General features: G+C 45.7%; 1 protein-coding gene across 3 annotated transcripts; it reads left to right on the forward strand.

Annotated features, from left to right (window-relative positions):
• The first annotated feature begins 253 nt into the window (after nucleotides 1-253).
• On the forward strand, nucleotides 254-16647 carry heatr5b (HEAT repeat containing 5B). 3 transcript variants are annotated; one of them, XM_084021189.1, is made up of 36 exons: nucleotides 254-271; nucleotides 689-845; nucleotides 925-1136; nucleotides 1689-1797; nucleotides 1955-2104; nucleotides 2375-2546; nucleotides 2648-2805; nucleotides 2894-3188; nucleotides 4717-4872; nucleotides 5183-5433; nucleotides 5573-5684; nucleotides 5788-5940; nucleotides 6030-6129; nucleotides 6268-6377; nucleotides 6487-6650; nucleotides 6787-6962; nucleotides 7069-7174; nucleotides 7268-7458; nucleotides 7644-7803; nucleotides 7991-8180; nucleotides 8354-8523; nucleotides 8616-8754; nucleotides 8841-9020; nucleotides 9151-9402; nucleotides 10157-10338; nucleotides 10441-10509; nucleotides 10968-11147; nucleotides 11233-11473; nucleotides 11947-12183; nucleotides 12346-12473; nucleotides 13042-13186; nucleotides 13365-13637; nucleotides 14036-14260; nucleotides 14356-14507; nucleotides 14632-14845; nucleotides 15459-16647. In XM_084021189.1, exons 2-36 carry the CDS (start codon nucleotides 720-722, stop codon nucleotides 15764-15766), a joined length of 6186 nt encoding a protein of 2061 aa, XP_083877315.1. In that variant the 5' UTR covers nucleotides 254-271; nucleotides 689-719; the 3' UTR covers nucleotides 15767-16647. The 3 variants fall into 3 exon arrangements, with proteins under 3 accessions (XP_083877315.1, XP_083877317.1, XP_083877316.1); XM_084021191.1 differs by having other exon boundaries at nucleotides 2894-3143; XM_084021190.1 differs by lacking the exon at nucleotides 254-271 and having other exon boundaries at nucleotides 671-845.
• Nucleotides 16648-17059: the final 412 nt, after the last annotated feature.

Below are 17059 nucleotides of genomic sequence, written 5' to 3' on the forward strand. Positions count from 1 at the left end.
ATATACATTCCGAGTAGCTACAAGGTAGGAACCGAGTATACAGTTCTGACCCTTTATTTTCTCAGAAACTTCAGAAGATGGTATTTCGTTTTGAATACATATACACAACTGTTGGGAGGATACACACAATGTGAAACTAATTCATTTTCTGTTTATTATGTTACAGCAGTATTTTCTGCTAATTTAACTACTTGGTGTTTCACGTCGGGCGGTTTGTAATGCGACACCGCCCATACTCGTCGTCATTCATCCTCTGCGCTAACGAAAACAGGTAGGACGAGCAAGTTTGGCTACATATATTGAGTATTTCCTTGACGTGTTGTTGTCGAGGTGTTTCTGAACAGCTAACCGCTTCTAGAAGACGATGCTAGATGTCGCTCGGTTTTGGTGAGTGTGTGTGGAGCCGGAGTGTCGCTTGTTCGACGTAGGAACTGACGTTAGCTAGCTTGGGATGCTAACCAGCTCGCCGTTTACAGCTGGAGGCAGCCAGCTGTCAACAACAGAGCAGCAACGTGACAGACGTCGGTGACAGAGTTTAAAATGACTAAAGCAGCCTCTCTCGTGTTGCTGTTTTAATGTGGTAACTGGAGAAAGTGCTGTTTTAATGCTGTGCAGGTGGATCGGATGAAAGTGATATTAAAAGAGGAGATCCACTGACGAGGCACGCCCTCCTTATTTAACATTGCAGAGACACAGCAGCGTGTTAAAAGGCCCTCGCCATGGAGCTGGCTCACAGTCTGCTGCTCAACGAAGACGCCTTGTCCCAGATCACCGAAGCAAAGCGGCCTGTGTTTATCTTCGAGTGGCTCCGCTTCCTGGACAAAGTGCTGGTGGCGGCGAATAGGGTGACTATCCGGAACTTTGGCGTTTTCTAAAGTGGGTTTCGTCGAGAGATGGTTTGTAAAAAAAGCTCTTGTGTTGCAGGTGGATGTGAAGGAGAAACAGAAGAAGCTGGTGGAACAGCTGACGGGTCTGATCAGCAGTGCCCCCGGACCACCGACGAGAAAACTGCTGGCCAAAAACCTGGCAACCCTCTACAGCATCGGAGACACCTTCACCGTTTTCCAGACTCTGGATAAATGCAATGAGATCATCAAAAGCAAGGATGACACACCGGCGTACCTGCCAACCAAACTGTAAGATCCTCTCTCCTCGCAGCACTGTGTATTGTCATTAGCTATCAGGTCTTAATTCATTCACATATTCTGCTCAATGTTATACACATTTCCATGTAATACATAAGCTGTTCAGCGCTGCCATCAGTGTTTCAGGCGTATACTGTAGGCCCACCTTCCAGGGTATTAGCAGTTAATCCAGATGTTAATCTGCAGAATTAAATTTCATGTTTTAAAAGGGGGGGGGGGGGGGATTAAGTGTACATTAGCAGATATTTATGCAGAAACTCTTGGAACGACCTCACAGTGGTTAAAGCTGCATCCAGTGTTGTCCTGCAGAGTTTTTATCCATCCTTCTTTCATACCTGCTTCTAACACTCTGTATAGGTTTAGCATAATAATGAGTTTTGAGCTTTTAATTTAGATCTAACTCATTGCTATTGTGCTATTATATTACAATGACAGAAATAAGAGAAGATATTTAGGTTCTCATCCGATTATGCATCACATTGTTTATGAATTTAAAGTGAACTATACTTTAATTTTAATGCGTACACTAACGTTTTCTTGCAGTGCTGCAGTGGCATGTGTTGGAGCTTTTTATGAGAAGATGGGCAGGATGCTGGGAAGCTCCTTTCCAGACACCATTAATAATCTTTTGAAGGCATTAAAGAGTGCAGAGGTATGCAACTCAATTTTTCCATTTTCTTATAGCAAGAATGTACTTGGTCAAATTGTATACTGGAATATAAGAAAATAAACGGATCATTTTAAGAGATTTCTCCTTCAGAAAGACATTTCTTTTAATGCTCCTGTTTTCACATATTTTGTTCATGTAGTCCCAAGGCAGAGGAGAGATCCTCCTCAGTCTGCAGAAGGTGCTCTGTGGTCTGGGAGGAGCTGCAGCTTCGTGTCACAGAGATATCTACAAGAATGCCCGTTCTCTCCTCACAGACAGGTCCATGGCTGTACGCTGTGCGGTGGCAAAGGTTGGTCTCAGAAAACACATATTCTTTGTCATTTATTTGTCAAACCTCCAACAGCTTGGGTCCATGTTTACTTCCAGTCTGCTGATGTGATTCACATTCACCGCAACAGGAAATTAACTGGGACTTTCCTGTTTAGAATACATGACGGGTGTATGTTGTAGAAGTTGTGTGGCCAGGTATATTGCAAAGATATGTCTTTATGCATGATCGGTATGTGTATAATTGATGTTTCTTGTACGTGACATGACTATATTCCTCTTGTTCGATCAGTGCCTGCTGGAGCTGCAGAATGAGGCGGTATTCATGTGGACCACAGAACTGGAGAACGTGGCCACTTTGTGTTTCAAAGCCCTGGAAGGATCGAACTACGGTGTTCGGGTAGCGGTGGCCAAACTGCTGGGGACAGTAATGGCCACTGCCCTGATGCCCAAACAAGCAGCAGGTAGATGAAAGGGTTGATTTGTGTAGTTAACGTCCGGCTACTTTTCACGTTAAGTAGAAGAGCTCGCCACTTTCGTTTCTCATCTCTCTTTTCTTCCTCAGTGATGCGTCAGAACGTGAAGCGGGCCACTCTGGAGGAGGTGCTGGAGCTGATGTCCACGGGCTTTCTGCGTGGTGGATCCGGCTTCCTGAAGAGCGGAGGGGAGATGTTGAAGGGGGGAGGCTCTGTCAGCAGGGAGGTGCGGGTGGGCATCACACAGGTGAGGTGAACTCTCAAACATGAGTATCTAAGCCTGTCTGCTTCCACCACTTCACACGTGATCTTTCTTCCTTCCCCCCCCCCCCCAGGCCTACGTTGTGTTTGTGACTACACTTGGTGGTCAGTGGCTGGAGCGCAACTTTGCCACTTTCCTGTCCCACGTTTTGGACCTCGTGTCTCACCCACGGGCAACGCAGACGCATGTCGAGGCTGTGTACTCACGCCGCTGCGTTTCCTTCATGCTCCGCGCCACCCTGGGGGGCTTACTTGGAGAGAAAGCACAAATTGCAGCCGGCAAAGAAATCTGCCAAGCCATCAGCAAACAAATGAGGGCTGTGGGTAAGGAGGATGGGGGGGAAATATCACGGTTCAGAGCATTACAGAGTAAGTACTCATCCGTTATTATCCTTTTTAATTCACCCCTTCTACAATTCTTGCATGGTTGGCACTCATACTTAATCCAGAGATGGTTTTTTTTATTATCTTTTCTGTCTTTTGTTGTGTGCGGAGATGGCTTTCCCTGCTCTCCTCCTTGCTTCCTGCCTTTGCTTCTTTTGGATCGCTTTCTTCTTTCTTTACTTTTTTTTAAAACCACAAGCTGCATCATAATATCAGGAACATTATCCATTGCCAGCTCAGCATTTGAGTCACTCATGCTTGCATTACTGCATATCCTCCATGGCTGTTTGCCATTCTGTTATTGCATTACAATCCCCAAGGAGCATGACATTACTCTTTCTGACTGTTGACATCTGGCTTACACTAGCAGAAAAACTGCATGTGCCACTAAATTCACAGAGACCTTGTTGGAATAAGCCATCCCCCCCACAGCAACAACACGTCATATTTGCATGTTTGTCCATCATTGAGTATTATTGATATCACTTCCTTTCAAATCAAATTGCCATTTCCCCCCGTATAACACATCAATCATTGTTTTAAATCATGTTTATCTCATTCAAAAAGGATGATTCTTACTCTGATTTGCTTTGCAACCCTTTAACTGATGTAAACTATGTCAAACATACATTCTCTCTCGTTCATATTGATGTTAAAGCAGAATCTTAAAAAAGATGTTGAATGTCGGTGTCTCTTGAGATGTGGTCCTGGGCTCTTCACTGTACTTGCTGCTTGCAGCTTTTCCAACCAGCTGGATCTGTGAGACTTCTCCAAATTAGACTTTGTGAAATACCTGTGCTGATAGTAACGTGAAAAATGTTTCCTGTATACATGATGGCAGCGGGACCTTCGAGTGTATGTTCCCCTTTTTATTCTGCAGTTGGTTCACTTTATCCTAAGTTCTATGGAATAAAATGACTGCCACAGCTTTAAATATCTTCCTAAAGTCATTTAAATCCTTTCCCTTTCATGTGATCTGTCTGGGCTGTTGCCTGTTTAGAGCTCTGAGGATTTAAGTTCTTGATAAATGAACGTCAGACGTTCTAATCAGCGATTTACCTTCATTCAGATTGCGTTTTAGTGTCTTATGTAACATTTTTCAACTATAATCATTGCTTAATATACCAATTTTGTTTAAAAGAAATCCTCAGAGCTCTGTGGCACACAGCAGCGTGCTCCTCAGTATTTTGAAGTATTTAGTGCTGCTTTGCAGATTCATTATGTGTGACAGCAGCGATGGACTAATGTGGACAGTCATTACAATGCTTTTTATGTAACAGAACTAAATTTATCAAATCGAGCTTAATTAAAAAGTGCCTTTCTGTTTTTGAGATATTCTCAATCTAAGTTGCAATTCATTGCAGGTCACCTTATCCATCAATGCTGCACACATTCTTAATTAGGAACACATTTTTAAGGATTTTAGATCTTGTTCAACTTGGAACGTTCTTTGCATCTTTTACTGACAAACCGTTCTTGTTGGTTTCTCTTTTTGTGCCGCATGTTTTTCCAGAGGCAGTTGTGAATGACATCAGTGGAGAGAACAAGGCGGGGGCAGCCGACGTCTCTGCCAGTCAGCATGTCATGGTGTGTGCCCTAAAAGAGCTGGGCAGTCTGGTTCAGAGCTTGAGTGCCACAGCTTCGCCGCTCATCCAGGAGCCTTCTATAGGTGAGACACATAAAAACTTAAATGGGACACTTGTTTCTGTGCTCTTAAGTTTCCATGAAGTGGGATAAACTGGGATTATATAGCGTATAATACTCCTAACTGGAGTGAAAGTGTGCTTACTTCATTTTCCATTGAAAAGAATATTACCTAATAACAGAGATGTAAACCCGACCCATTCTACTGACTGAAAAAGTGCTCACTGTACATGCAACTGATGCATATTACTCTCAAAGCGAAATACTTTGAAATCTCCAGCCAGATGGACTCAATTTAGACTGTATTAAAACATATTCTGTGTCCTCTCGTCCAGGACTCCTTGAAACCGTAACCTCAGTGCTGCTGCACCCCAGCATGGCGGCCCGTTTGGCTGCAGCATGGTGCTTACGTTGTGTTGCCGTGGCGCTGCCCTATCAGCTGACTCCGCTGCTGGACCGCTGTGCGGAGAGAATCAACAACCTGAAGAGTTCTCCCGAGGCCGTGAGCGGCTATAGCTTTGCGATGGCCGCGCTGCTGGGAGGCGTACACCAGTGTCCACTGGGTATCCCCCACTCCAAGGGCAAGGTGCGTGGCCTCAGAATGCAATCCTATTGGCTCCTTCTGTTGTGGAACTTGCTTTTCTACTTATTTCAGCCCTGATTAGTCGTCTGTACCGGCCTCACTGTTTGCCCCATTGAAGACTGTCTGTGTTGTTTTCTTGTAGTTGGTGGTGAGTATAGCTGAAGACCTCCTGAGGACAGCAGCTCAGAATAGTCGGCTGTCCCTGCAGCGCACACAGGCTGGGTGGCTGCTGCTGGGTGCCCTCATGACTCTGGGTGAGCCTCCCACACAGCTCTCTCTTATCCCTTAGCTTTGATTCGTCAACACTACTTTGTGTTCCTCTCCCTCGCTGACACACCACATTGTGTTTGTGCCTAGGACCTGCTCTGGTGCGCTATCACCTCCCGAAGATGCTGCTCCTGTGGAGGAACGTGTTTCCTCGCTCCCAGAAGGAGCTGGAGGCAGAGAAGGCCAGAGGAGACGCCTTCACCTGGCAGGTCACCCTGGAGGGCCGAGCCGGAGCGCTGTGCGGTAAAGATATTGCGTCGTCCTCTATAGCTGCACACGCTCTGTAATGGTAGCAGACACCGTTCTGATCAGAGTGTTCCTTTCTCCTGTAGCCATGCGTAGCTTCGTGGCCCACTGTCCCGAGCTGCTGACTGAAGATGTGATCCGAAGACTGATGACTCCCATCGAATGTGCCATGACCATGATGTCTCAGTGAGTGTGATGCTTTTAAGCATGGTTGCTCTCTTTGCTGCTGGATTTCTGTACACTGGGTTCATTCATTTTGTTGTGTGTGAAAACTACTTCCTGCGTTTCCAGATTGTATATTTAATGATTATAATGTCTTTTCAGTGTCCCTGCCATCATTAAGGTTCATGGTGCTCACCTGAAAGCAAGCGCAGCGATGGTGAGGCTCCGGTTGTATGACATCCTGGCTCTATTGCCTCCCAAGACATATGAAGGTAACACGGCCACTTCTGCATTTTTTGTTGTTGTTGAAGTTAAGAACCCTTATGGGAGATGTTTTTATTTTTATTTATTTATTTTTATTAATGTTTTCTTCTTGTGTAGGCAGCTTCAACGCCCTCCTGAGGGAGCTGGTGGCAGAGTTCACTTTGACCGACAACTCCGCCAACACTACCACCTCCTTGCTGCGCTCCCTTTGTCACTATGACGACAGTGTGCTCATGGGCTCCTGGCTACAGGAGACTGACCACAAGTGCATAGAGGATCAGGTGAGTAAAATAATTGATGACACAATGGATCCAAAATATAATCCTACTAAATATTTGAAAGAATAAATGTCGTCTATCTGTCCATATCTGATGTCTTGGTCACTGTTGATACGACTGCGTGGTCGTTTCTAAACAGCTGCAGCCCAACAGTGCGTCTGGCAGCGGCGCTCTGGAACACGATCCCTCCTCCATATACCTGCGTGTTCCCGTAGGCGAGGCCATCCCGGGCCCTCTGCCTTTGGGCGTGTCCGTCATCGACGCCTCAGTGGCGCTGTTCGGTGTCGTTTTCCCCCACGTCTCCTTCAAACACAGGTGAGAAGTTCAGTCAACATCTTATCTCTTTGTGATATGTTGGTTGTTGGGTCTACTGTGTTTTATATCCAACCTTCCTGTTCGTAATAAATTGCATATCATTCAGGCTGCAGATGCTGGACCACTTTGCAGAGTGTATAAAGCAGGCTAAAGGGGTCCGACAGCAGGCAGTCCAACTGAACATCTTCACTGCAGTGCTCAGCGCCCTCAAGGTGAGAAACCTTCCCTCGTATCCTCTTATGACATTAAGACCATGATTCATCTCGCATACAATGAGGAAGTAATGCATGTCTTCCTGACTGAAGGGTTTGGCTGAGAACAAGAGCACACTGGGTCCTGAGGAGGTGCGTAAGTCCGCCCTGGCCCTGGTGATGGGAGCGTTGGATAATCCCAACCCCATCCTACGCTGCGCTGCTGGAGAGGCTCTGGGCAGGATGGCTCAGGTGGTGGGAGAAGCCACCTTCATTGCTAGAATGGCACAGACCAGCTTTGATAAGTAAGCTTTTCAAGTCTCTCTTTAATCTGTTATTTCTCCCATTAAGATCAAGGGAGACTTGGTTACTGTTATCAGTTACAGAGATTTTTTTCACACGTTTTCAGGAAGTATATCTATCTTGAACTGCATCTACCTTACATCTCTATCCTTGGCTTTAATCTCTCCTCTTTCTCCCCTATTTCCAGACTGAAGTCTGCGCGTGATGTAGTTTCAAGGACGGGCCATTCTCTGGCTCTCGGCTGTCTGCATCGATATGTTGGAGGAATTGGCTCAGGCCAGCACTTAAAGACCAGTGTCAGCATCCTCTTGGCTCTGGCCCAGGATGGATCCTCTCATGAGGTCCAGGTAGGGTGAATTACTCAGGAGGAAAGGATTTTAAAATTCACTCACAGTTCACAGAGAATAGGAGAGTTGGAGTTGGAGATGTAAATTGTCGTTTTACTTGGATATAAATCGTTGTTTTTTCTTCTGTATTGTGCCTTTTTCTTCACACATTATTAATTCAGCTCTTCTCAATCCATTTCTCTATCAGACATGGGCCCTGCACTCTCTGGCTCTGATTGTGGATTCTAGTGGTCCCATGTACAGAGGCTACGTGGAGCCTACCCTGTCCCTGGTGCTCACCCTGCTCCTCACTGTGCCACCCTCCCACACGGAGGTGCACCAGTGCTTGGGCCGCTGCCTGGGAGCTCTCATCACCACTGTGGGACCAGAGTTACAGGGTAACTCCGGCAGAAATATACATTACAAACCACCTTGTACGACTCTCATTTCTTTAAAAGCCATGTAAATGTAACGCATCCTTTCATAGTAAGCAGTAAAATCACACAACAGGTCACTGAAGTAGTCTTGAAGACATAACGTGTTCTCTCTCTCGTGTTTTTTGGTTTGCTAGGAAATGGAGCCACTATCTCCACCATCCGTTCGTCCTGCCTGGTCGGTTGTGCCATAATGCAGGACCACTCTGATTCCCTCGTGCAGGCAGCTGCCATCTCGTGTTTGCAGCAGCTGCACATGTTCGCCCCACGCCACGTCAACCTGTCCAGCCTGGTGCCATGTCTCTGTGTAAGACACGATGAGGCGTAATGAGTCCCAGACTATAGCAGTGTCTTAATCCTAATCTTAATGTCTCGTTGTGCTTTGGGTTTCCCCCGCAGGTGCACCTATGCAGCTCTCACCTGTTGCTACGCCGTGCTGCCGTGGCCTGCCTCAGACAACTCGCTCAGAGAGAGGCTGCGGAGGTCTGTGAGTATGCCATGAGCCTGGCGAAGAGAGCGGGGGACCATGCGACAATCCGTGAGTACAAAATACCAACCTGACAAAGAAGGTTCTGATCCGTTGATGGTGAGACTCTAATGTCGTTGACTTTGTCCCTCGGCTAGATCTTAACATCACAGAGACCGGTCTGGAGGGCGTTCTGTTTGGCATGCTGGATCGGGAGACGGACAGGAAGCTGTGTTCTGATATCCACGATACACTGGGCCACATGCTGTCGTCTCTTGCCGTGGAGAAGCTTTCTCATTGGCTAAAACTCTGCAAGGATGTCCTGGCAGCAACGACAGGTAAATCTTCGAAACAACAAAATATGACAGTTTTCTGTCTCCAAGGAAATCAAGGCTGGAACATAAAACCACACAACAGATTTATTCTGCATGAGACTAAATACATGAATATGTCCCCCTCCTCTTTCAGATGTAGGAGGAGCCGTTATATTCGAGGTGGAAAAGGACGAGGAAGACTCTGAGAAGAAAGACGAGATGGACGATGACACCATGTTCACGGGCCTGGGTGAAGATGACAAGTCCAAGCCCTCCGTAGCGCCGCGCTGGGTGACGCGGGTGTTTGCCGCGGACTGCTTGTGCCGCATCATTCTGCTGTGTGAGAATGACAAGGCTCACTTTGACCTGGCAGCTGCCCGATCTGCACAAGCCAAGAACCCCAAAGGTACCGTTCACTATGCTGCCAGAACCGGGAGTTCACTTCAAGGGCTCGAGATTGATTTATGTCATCCGTGTCTCCATTTCAATAATGCATACCAATAACAAACAGTTGCTTGTATAGAACATAAGGAACATTTAGTCAAACTGTTTAGTTCAGACTGTTGAATAAAGTGTATTCATGTGCTTTTATGTAAAGATGAAACAAAGTTAGAGATGAGAAACTGAATGTGGGAGGGATTTTTTTTCTTCCACTGCTCCAGATGGAGGAGCCAGTATTTATATAAGCTCCTCTGAAATAAGTCAACCTTCTACAGACTAGACAGTAATGGTACCGTGTAATGTGTTTTACAGCCCTGGAAGAAGCTAAGCCAAATGTAGTGACTAGGATTGAGTGGATGGTTGGTCTGCATTTTGATTTTGTCCAACTTTTCCTTTGAAAGGTGCACTTCAGATGAAACTCAATTAAATCTCAGCCTCAAGGTCAATATACCGTTTCTTTGAAGCAACCTCTAAACACTAATTTGTTGTGTCCTTCTGTATTTAATCTTCTCTTAATTCTCCATAAAAACAAACACAGTAACCTTGGAGGAGGCAACATCTGTACTTCCTTACTGACGTGCGATCAAAGGATTACAAAAGCAGCACCAAGCGATGACCGGCAGATGTTTAAATTAACATAAATCTGTTGTAAACTCGTTCCGATTTGATGTGTTTCGGTTCCTCACACGATCCTTGTCGTTCCGTCTCTGTCCATCCAGTAGATCAGCTGGTGCTCCATTTGTCTGACCTCATCCGCATGGCCTTCATGGCGGCCACAGACCACAGTAACCAGCTGAGGATGGCAGGCCTGCAGGCCCTGGAGGACATCATTAAAAAGTTTGCCTCCGTACCAGAGCCTGAGTTCCCGGGGCACGTTATCCTGGAACAATACCAGGCCAATGTGAGTCAGAAAAACACATCAGGTTGCATTAAAAGTTCCATATTTTATAATGACACAGCAAATGTGAAACAAAAGTTAAATCTGATTTGTATCAACATTTAGGTTGGAGCTGCCCTCAGACCTGCGTTTTCACCCGATACGCCGTCTGACATCACGGCGAAGGCGTGCCAGGTAAGGCACCCTGCTTTTGTTAAAAACCCTTCTCTCTTGACATTCCCATGCGTGTCTCTGGCTTCCTGTTGTTCCCACTCCCGACTATTTCTGTCCAAAATATTGATCACATGGTTCTCAGGACAAAACACGATGTAAGTGTAGTTATGGAGCGAAAAGCATAACTCGTCTCCTTCTCCTGTCCTTGGCCGTCTCAGACTCTAATAGCAGATCTCCTCTGAGGGATGTAATCTTTTCATGTCTGCTCCACTTGTACAGCCCTAACTGTTCGCCCTATTTATTGATAACCGTTCTTTGACACCACAACCCCTTTAATGGCCTGAATGTATGACGGTTCATCAACCTTGAACACTCTGTAGTCTAATACAGGTTTTCTCATTAGTTCTAATGCTATGCGTGCTGTAAATGGCCAATTTGTTTTCATCATTTACTACCTTGACCCTTCCGTGTGACTACAGGTGTGTAGTACGTGGATTGGCAGTGGCGTAGTCAGTGACCTCAATGACCTGCGGCGAGTCCACAACCTGCTTGTGTCGTCACTGGACAAGGTGCAGGCTGGGAAGGGCTCATCCAGTCAGCTGTACAGCGAGAGTGCCACCACGATGGAGAAACTGGCCGTGCTGAAGGCGTGGGCTGAGGTGAGACTGAAGACCCCGGTCAGGGTGCAGTCCCATATTTGGTCTCCTGCAGATGACGTACATTAATAAAACGTTTATTTCTCAGGTGTATGTGGTGGCAATGAAGGTCAAGAAAGAGGCCGAGTCCAAGCCCGCCAAACCAGTCCGAAGCGGAGACGATGACGAGGATGAGGATGATTTGGGTGCCGACGTGCTTCCTCCAGACAGCCTCATCACGTTGGTGCAGCCAGAGCTGCCCTCGTTGAGCCGCCTGTGGCTGGCCATGCTGCGAGACTACGCTCTGCTCACTCTGCCTGCAGAGTTCTCCAGTCAGCTGCCCGCCGACGGTACAGAACGGATTCTTGTCTGGGTCAAATCTCCTCTCATGCACAGAGATGTACACATAAAAGTGTAGATTTGCTGTTATTTTGATAGTACCTGCCTATTTAGCCCACTTCTGGCACTAGCTTTTGACTTCTTTGCTCTAGTTTTGGTCCCATAAAAGTTGTGTTGTGTAAAAGTTGAATTTCCCCACTATCAATGTGATTAGGACAGTTCTTCATAAACAAAAGCATTACTATCATGCTACCAAATGTGTTTTTTTGGATAAGATTCCAGCAGATTGTTGGAGCCTTCTGTCTTGTTCTTCAATTAGCATTTCTCATGCATATTTCAGGAGGCCTAAACAGAAATGTATGATTAAGGAGCTTATATGAGACTGTCTGTGTGTCTACTTCAAATATATGACACAATTAAACTTGCATTTCAAAGTTATTTGGTCAAAACAAGTAATTCCCCATTATTGTGTGTTTGTGTCCAGGTGGAGCGTTTTATACCCCAGAGACCATAGACACAGCGAGGCTCCACTATCGTAGTTCGTGGGCCCCTGTGCTGCATGCTGTGGCCCTGTGGCTGAGCAGTACTGGGTTCGGAGCTGGTGAAGAGAAAGAAGAGGTCACCTCGGCTCCCTCCAGGGCTCCTGCCATCCCTCAAGCAGCCTCCGCCACCACAAAGACCTTTGAGGAGTCGGTCAAGGACAGGATGCATCTAATGTTGGGTAAAGAGATGCACATTATTATAGTATTCATGTTCCTGTGTTTGTTTGCCTCGCTGCCGTGGATTCACCTCTCATCTGCTGACAGTGAAAGGAATGGCAGTGGGTAGAAAAGGAGAATAGCAGGATAACACCCTAAGTGCATTTCTGTGTTCTGTCTCTCAGGTGTCAGTATAGAGTTTCTCTGCTTCCCCCGTCCCGAGGAGCCCATCGAACATGTGATGTCCTGCCTGCACGCCCTCTTCACTCTGCTAGCGTCGCCATGTGCTAAGATCCACATTGCAGAGGACCAGGTAGAGATCCATCCGTCTATTATATGTTAACAGAAAATAAACCAAAATTAAATCGTAACTTTAAATGTAAGGCCGTTGTGATTTACACCTTGCAGCAGTTATTTTATTGGTCTAGTTCAAGTGATATATTTACCAGTGGACGGCCACCACCTTAGTGCAAATATCTGGTGAATACCGCAGGGCCACGTGATATTTGCTGACTTTACGAGATAACAAGGATCACCCCAATGCTCCTTTTAAACAATTAACCACCACACAATAAGTAATGGGATACCGAGGCCTTCAAAGGATGCGTAGGTTGTGTCTTACAAATTCAGAAAGAAGTATAGACTTCAAAGCATCCAGCCCCTTAAATTAGGACCACATACTATGTTTCTGTACATTGGAGGAGATCATTCCTTCTTTTAGCCCATTTTATATATGAATTACCTTTGTTTCTGTTCTTTGGATAGCAAAACAGTTTAATTTCTGTTAACATACCGTACAAAAGATGTTTTTTTGGGGGGATTGAACCTGTATAAAACGATTTACCCACTGTTTCACGGAGGCAATGCTCTTTCTGTTGCAGCTGTTGGCAGTGGAGCTGCTGAACGTGCTCCACAGGCTGCTGTTGACCCGGGATCCTCCTGCTGTACAGCTCCAGGTCACTGCTGTGGTACAAGAGACCATCAGGGCCGCACAGGACCATCTGCAGCGACAGAAAGCCAGCAAGGGTCAGTAAACTAACGCGGTCTATAGGCTCAGCCCTGGTGACGTATAACGCTTAAACACTGAAAGATGACTGTAAATAGTGTTGAAATCAATATTTAGTCCTTTAAGTTTCATATTCATAGTAAAGTTGTCGTTATGAGGCCGTTTGAGTGATCTAGGTCACCGTGTTATTTTGCTCAGGCAAAGAGGAAGAAGGCGAGAAGGACTCTCGGCCCGCCCTCGGGGAAGGGGGAGACACGGGGGAGCTCGTCCCCGGCAAGTCTCTGGTGTTTGCAGCCATGGAGCTTCTCGTGTTCGTCCTGGTCCGCCACTTGCCACAGCTCAACGCACGTGTGAAGGAGTCGCCCGGCCACGTGCCACTCAGGCCTCAGCGCCTGCCGGAGGAAAGTGCCCGCCTGGTGGCGAACACAGTCGCCATCCTGGCAGAACTGCCCTCCCTCTGCTCTCCTGCTGGTGAGGCCTGAAGCAAACTGCAACAACACACACACACAATCACACACACACCAAGCAAAATATAACATACACAGAAGTATTGCAGCTCTCTCTTCTGAGAGACAACAAAAATCTGAGAGACAACAAAAATCTAAAACACAACTCCGGTTCATCTTTCCCAGAATGAGGGAATAAATTGCTTCCATAAAATGCTTCTTTATAAAAGAAAAATGGATATTTACTGTACACCTAATCTATACAGCATAAAGACAGGGAGCACAGGAAGAAGGGAAATTATCTCCACAAATAAGATCGATTCACCCATATCTCTCCACTCGCAGTTTTATTCCTTACATGTTTTATGTCGATTTATTTGCCTTGTTCAGGTTTCTCACGTTTTCTTTTCTCACCTTTTACAGGAAGCATGACCATCCTCCCCACAGTGCTCTTCCTGATCACCGGGGTGCTGAGGGAAACCGCCGTTAAGACCGCTGACAACTCGGTGCCGGTGACTGTGTCGGCCGCCCTGCAGGGCATCAAGACCATCATCACCTCCCCGCTGGCCCGGGTGGAAGGCATGCAGACGCAGTGGACCGGCCTCGTGAGGAGCAGCCTGGCGTCTGTACTCGAGCGCTCGCAGTCAGGTGAGCAAATACGTGCGCGTGTTTGACCGTGACCTTTGGGGGGGGAATAAAAGTTTCATCCATTAACTGTGTCCATGTTTGTTGGTGTACTTTAGATGAGTCCAGGTCTGACATGGATGAGGTCAGCATGTTAACAGCGATCACACTCTTCCTGCTGTCTGCCAGCAATGAACTCGTAGGAGTCACCGTCCTGCAGAGGGGCTGCATGGACCGCTTCCGAGATGCCCTCAACTCTGGTGATCCCTGGGTGAGCATCTACATATTTAAACACAGCTGAAGCATGATGACAATCTCAAACTGGACACCCTGAATAAAAGGTAGCTTCCAGGTATGTGTGAGTGACTTAATTTTGTTTTGTTTATTCGCCACAGGTTCAGGCGCGGTGTTACCAGCTGCTGTTGTCAGTGTTTCAGCACTCCAGCCGCGCTCTGTCTACTCCATACATCCACGCGCTGGCTCCACTCATGGTGGAGAAGCTGAAGGCAGTGGAGCGCAGCCGGCCCGGGACTGCCGCCGAGCTGCAGGCGGTGCAGGAGGGTATCAGGGTCCTAGAGAATCTGGTCGGCATGGGTGAAGAGCAGAACCGTGAGTGTGCCTAATGGACCGCTAGCGCCGTGTTTGTTCCATTAAAGTGTTTAGCTCTATTGAAGTGGGCTTCTTGTCGTATTTAGCTCAGCGCCTTTGAAAGAACAGAGCAATAAAGCATTAAATGCTAAATTTAGAATCTCTGCACTGGTTTACTGTCAGTTTTACTATTGTTTTCCACATAACGCCGTATTATATATTCCATATTATGTGTTCAAATGATACATTTTTGTATTTTGTTTCCCTGTTTATCTTGTTAATTACATGTTTGGTGTCTATTTGAGATGCAGCTCTTTGCTATGCATCTTATATTTAAAGCCTACAGATCATTTTCAATACAAATTGATCTGCACACAAATATCTTAGAGATATCCGAGTAGCTTTGTTGTCCTTTTTATATGGATTGCTTTCTTGTCATTTGACGATGTGGTGAATTGATCTGCTGGGGCCTTTTGGTAACCGCTGTCTCACCGTCTTGAGTGGTGCCTTGTGCATCTTCAACCAGAAGCATTTAGTTGGATTTGTGACCTCACTTAAATTTTTGTTCAGTGCACTTGTACTCTCCCACCCCCAGGTCTTTTTTTTATTAACTCATTTTTATTGCGTTTCACAGGTGTGCAGCTGCTGGCTCTCCTTGTGCCGACCCTCGTCTCCTACCTTTTGGATGAAAATGCCATCTCCTCTGCGCCCCAGGTCTCGAGAGGCCTGCACGAATTTGCCCTTCAGAACTTAATGCGGATCGGCCCTCTCTATCCAGCTGCCTTCAAAACAGTTATTGGTGCAGCACCGGAGCTTAAAATCCGTTTGGAATCTGCTATCCTGGCCAACCAGGCCAGCAGCAGAGCCAAAGCTGCAGCCAGGCTAGCTCAGCCGACTGTGCAGGCTGCACCAACCATCAAACTCAAGACGAGCTTCTTCTGAACTCTCCGAGAATGCACCGTACGCTCTCACGGTTTCAGCAGAGCACCACGCGTCACGTCTGTATCAACAGCAGTTTCTTAACTGTATTTATTTATTCTACATGTCGTCTTTGCTTTTCATGGATGAGAACTCTTCAGCAATTCAAGAAGGATATTATGTCATTGAAAAGCATCTGAATGAAGGCTCACTTTACACTTTCAATTGTTTGAATGTATCATTTGTGGACTTGATGTACATTTATAAAGGGACACAATTTTATTTTATTTTATTTTTTAAACATCTTTTCTCCTGATCTTATCCTTTTTGTCCATCATTCCTTACTGTCCAAAAGTTTGGGTTTACTGTGCCATTCTTCTGTAATTTTTGGTGCATCACCGTGAGCATGGCGGTTATTTTTTCTATTATTATTCCTATTGATTCCAATCAAGCACTTTTGAGCTGGTTTGGTATATGACCTTATCGTCTGCTGATGGTTACTGATTTTGTTTTGTTTGTTTGAAGAAGTGTTTTTTCCCCCCCTCTTAAACGGTATTTTAAACATAGCTTCTGATCTTTATTTTGAGTCCAGAATAGTATTTTATTAGAACGTTAAATGCAACATGCTTTCATATTGTTTTTTTTGCAGGAATTGTCATTCTCACAGAGACGGTTAATTGGTCTGCTGATACATAGGAAAGGTACCACATCATATAATATTCAGTACATGCTGCATATCATAGAGACTTGTGTGTTGCTTATAACTGAATGTTTCATATCCACATCTGTCTGTGTGTATTACATGAATGTGTGAGCATCCGCTATCCATACATTGGCAGATTTCTTGAAATCCTTTGTTACATTTCCATTTAAAAAAAAATGTGAATAAAGTCGCTTTGACCTCACTGCGCTGATGTCTGTATTTGGTTGCACATTTAAGATGCTCTGACCCAGATTTTGGAATAAATACTGATGCAGGATCTTTAGGAAAATGTGACATCTAAATATAAAGCGAGGAATCTCTGTGTGTGATCTTAACGTATCTCCAGAACCGCTCCTCCGATCTACTTCACATTTGGTAGGTGTATTGTTGGAAATATTGTTCACGATTAATTAACTTTGGAAAATAAAGTCAACATATGTTCGAGGGAGTGGAGCTAAGCTTAATGATTCACTATTGATTTGTCCCAAGGGAGATTTGTCTTGGACACACAAAAATACATACCATACTGAATGGACAGAAATAAGACAAGTTTGTAAGTTAAATCAGGGTGTAATGAGTTCAAATCTAGAGATTTATTGGGACCCTTTTAGTTG

This window comes from Eutrigla gurnardus (assembly GCF_963514095.1).
Source record: "Eutrigla gurnardus genome assembly, chromosome: 11".
Taxonomy (NCBI): Eukaryota; Metazoa; Chordata; class Actinopteri; order Perciformes; family Triglidae; genus Eutrigla; species Eutrigla gurnardus.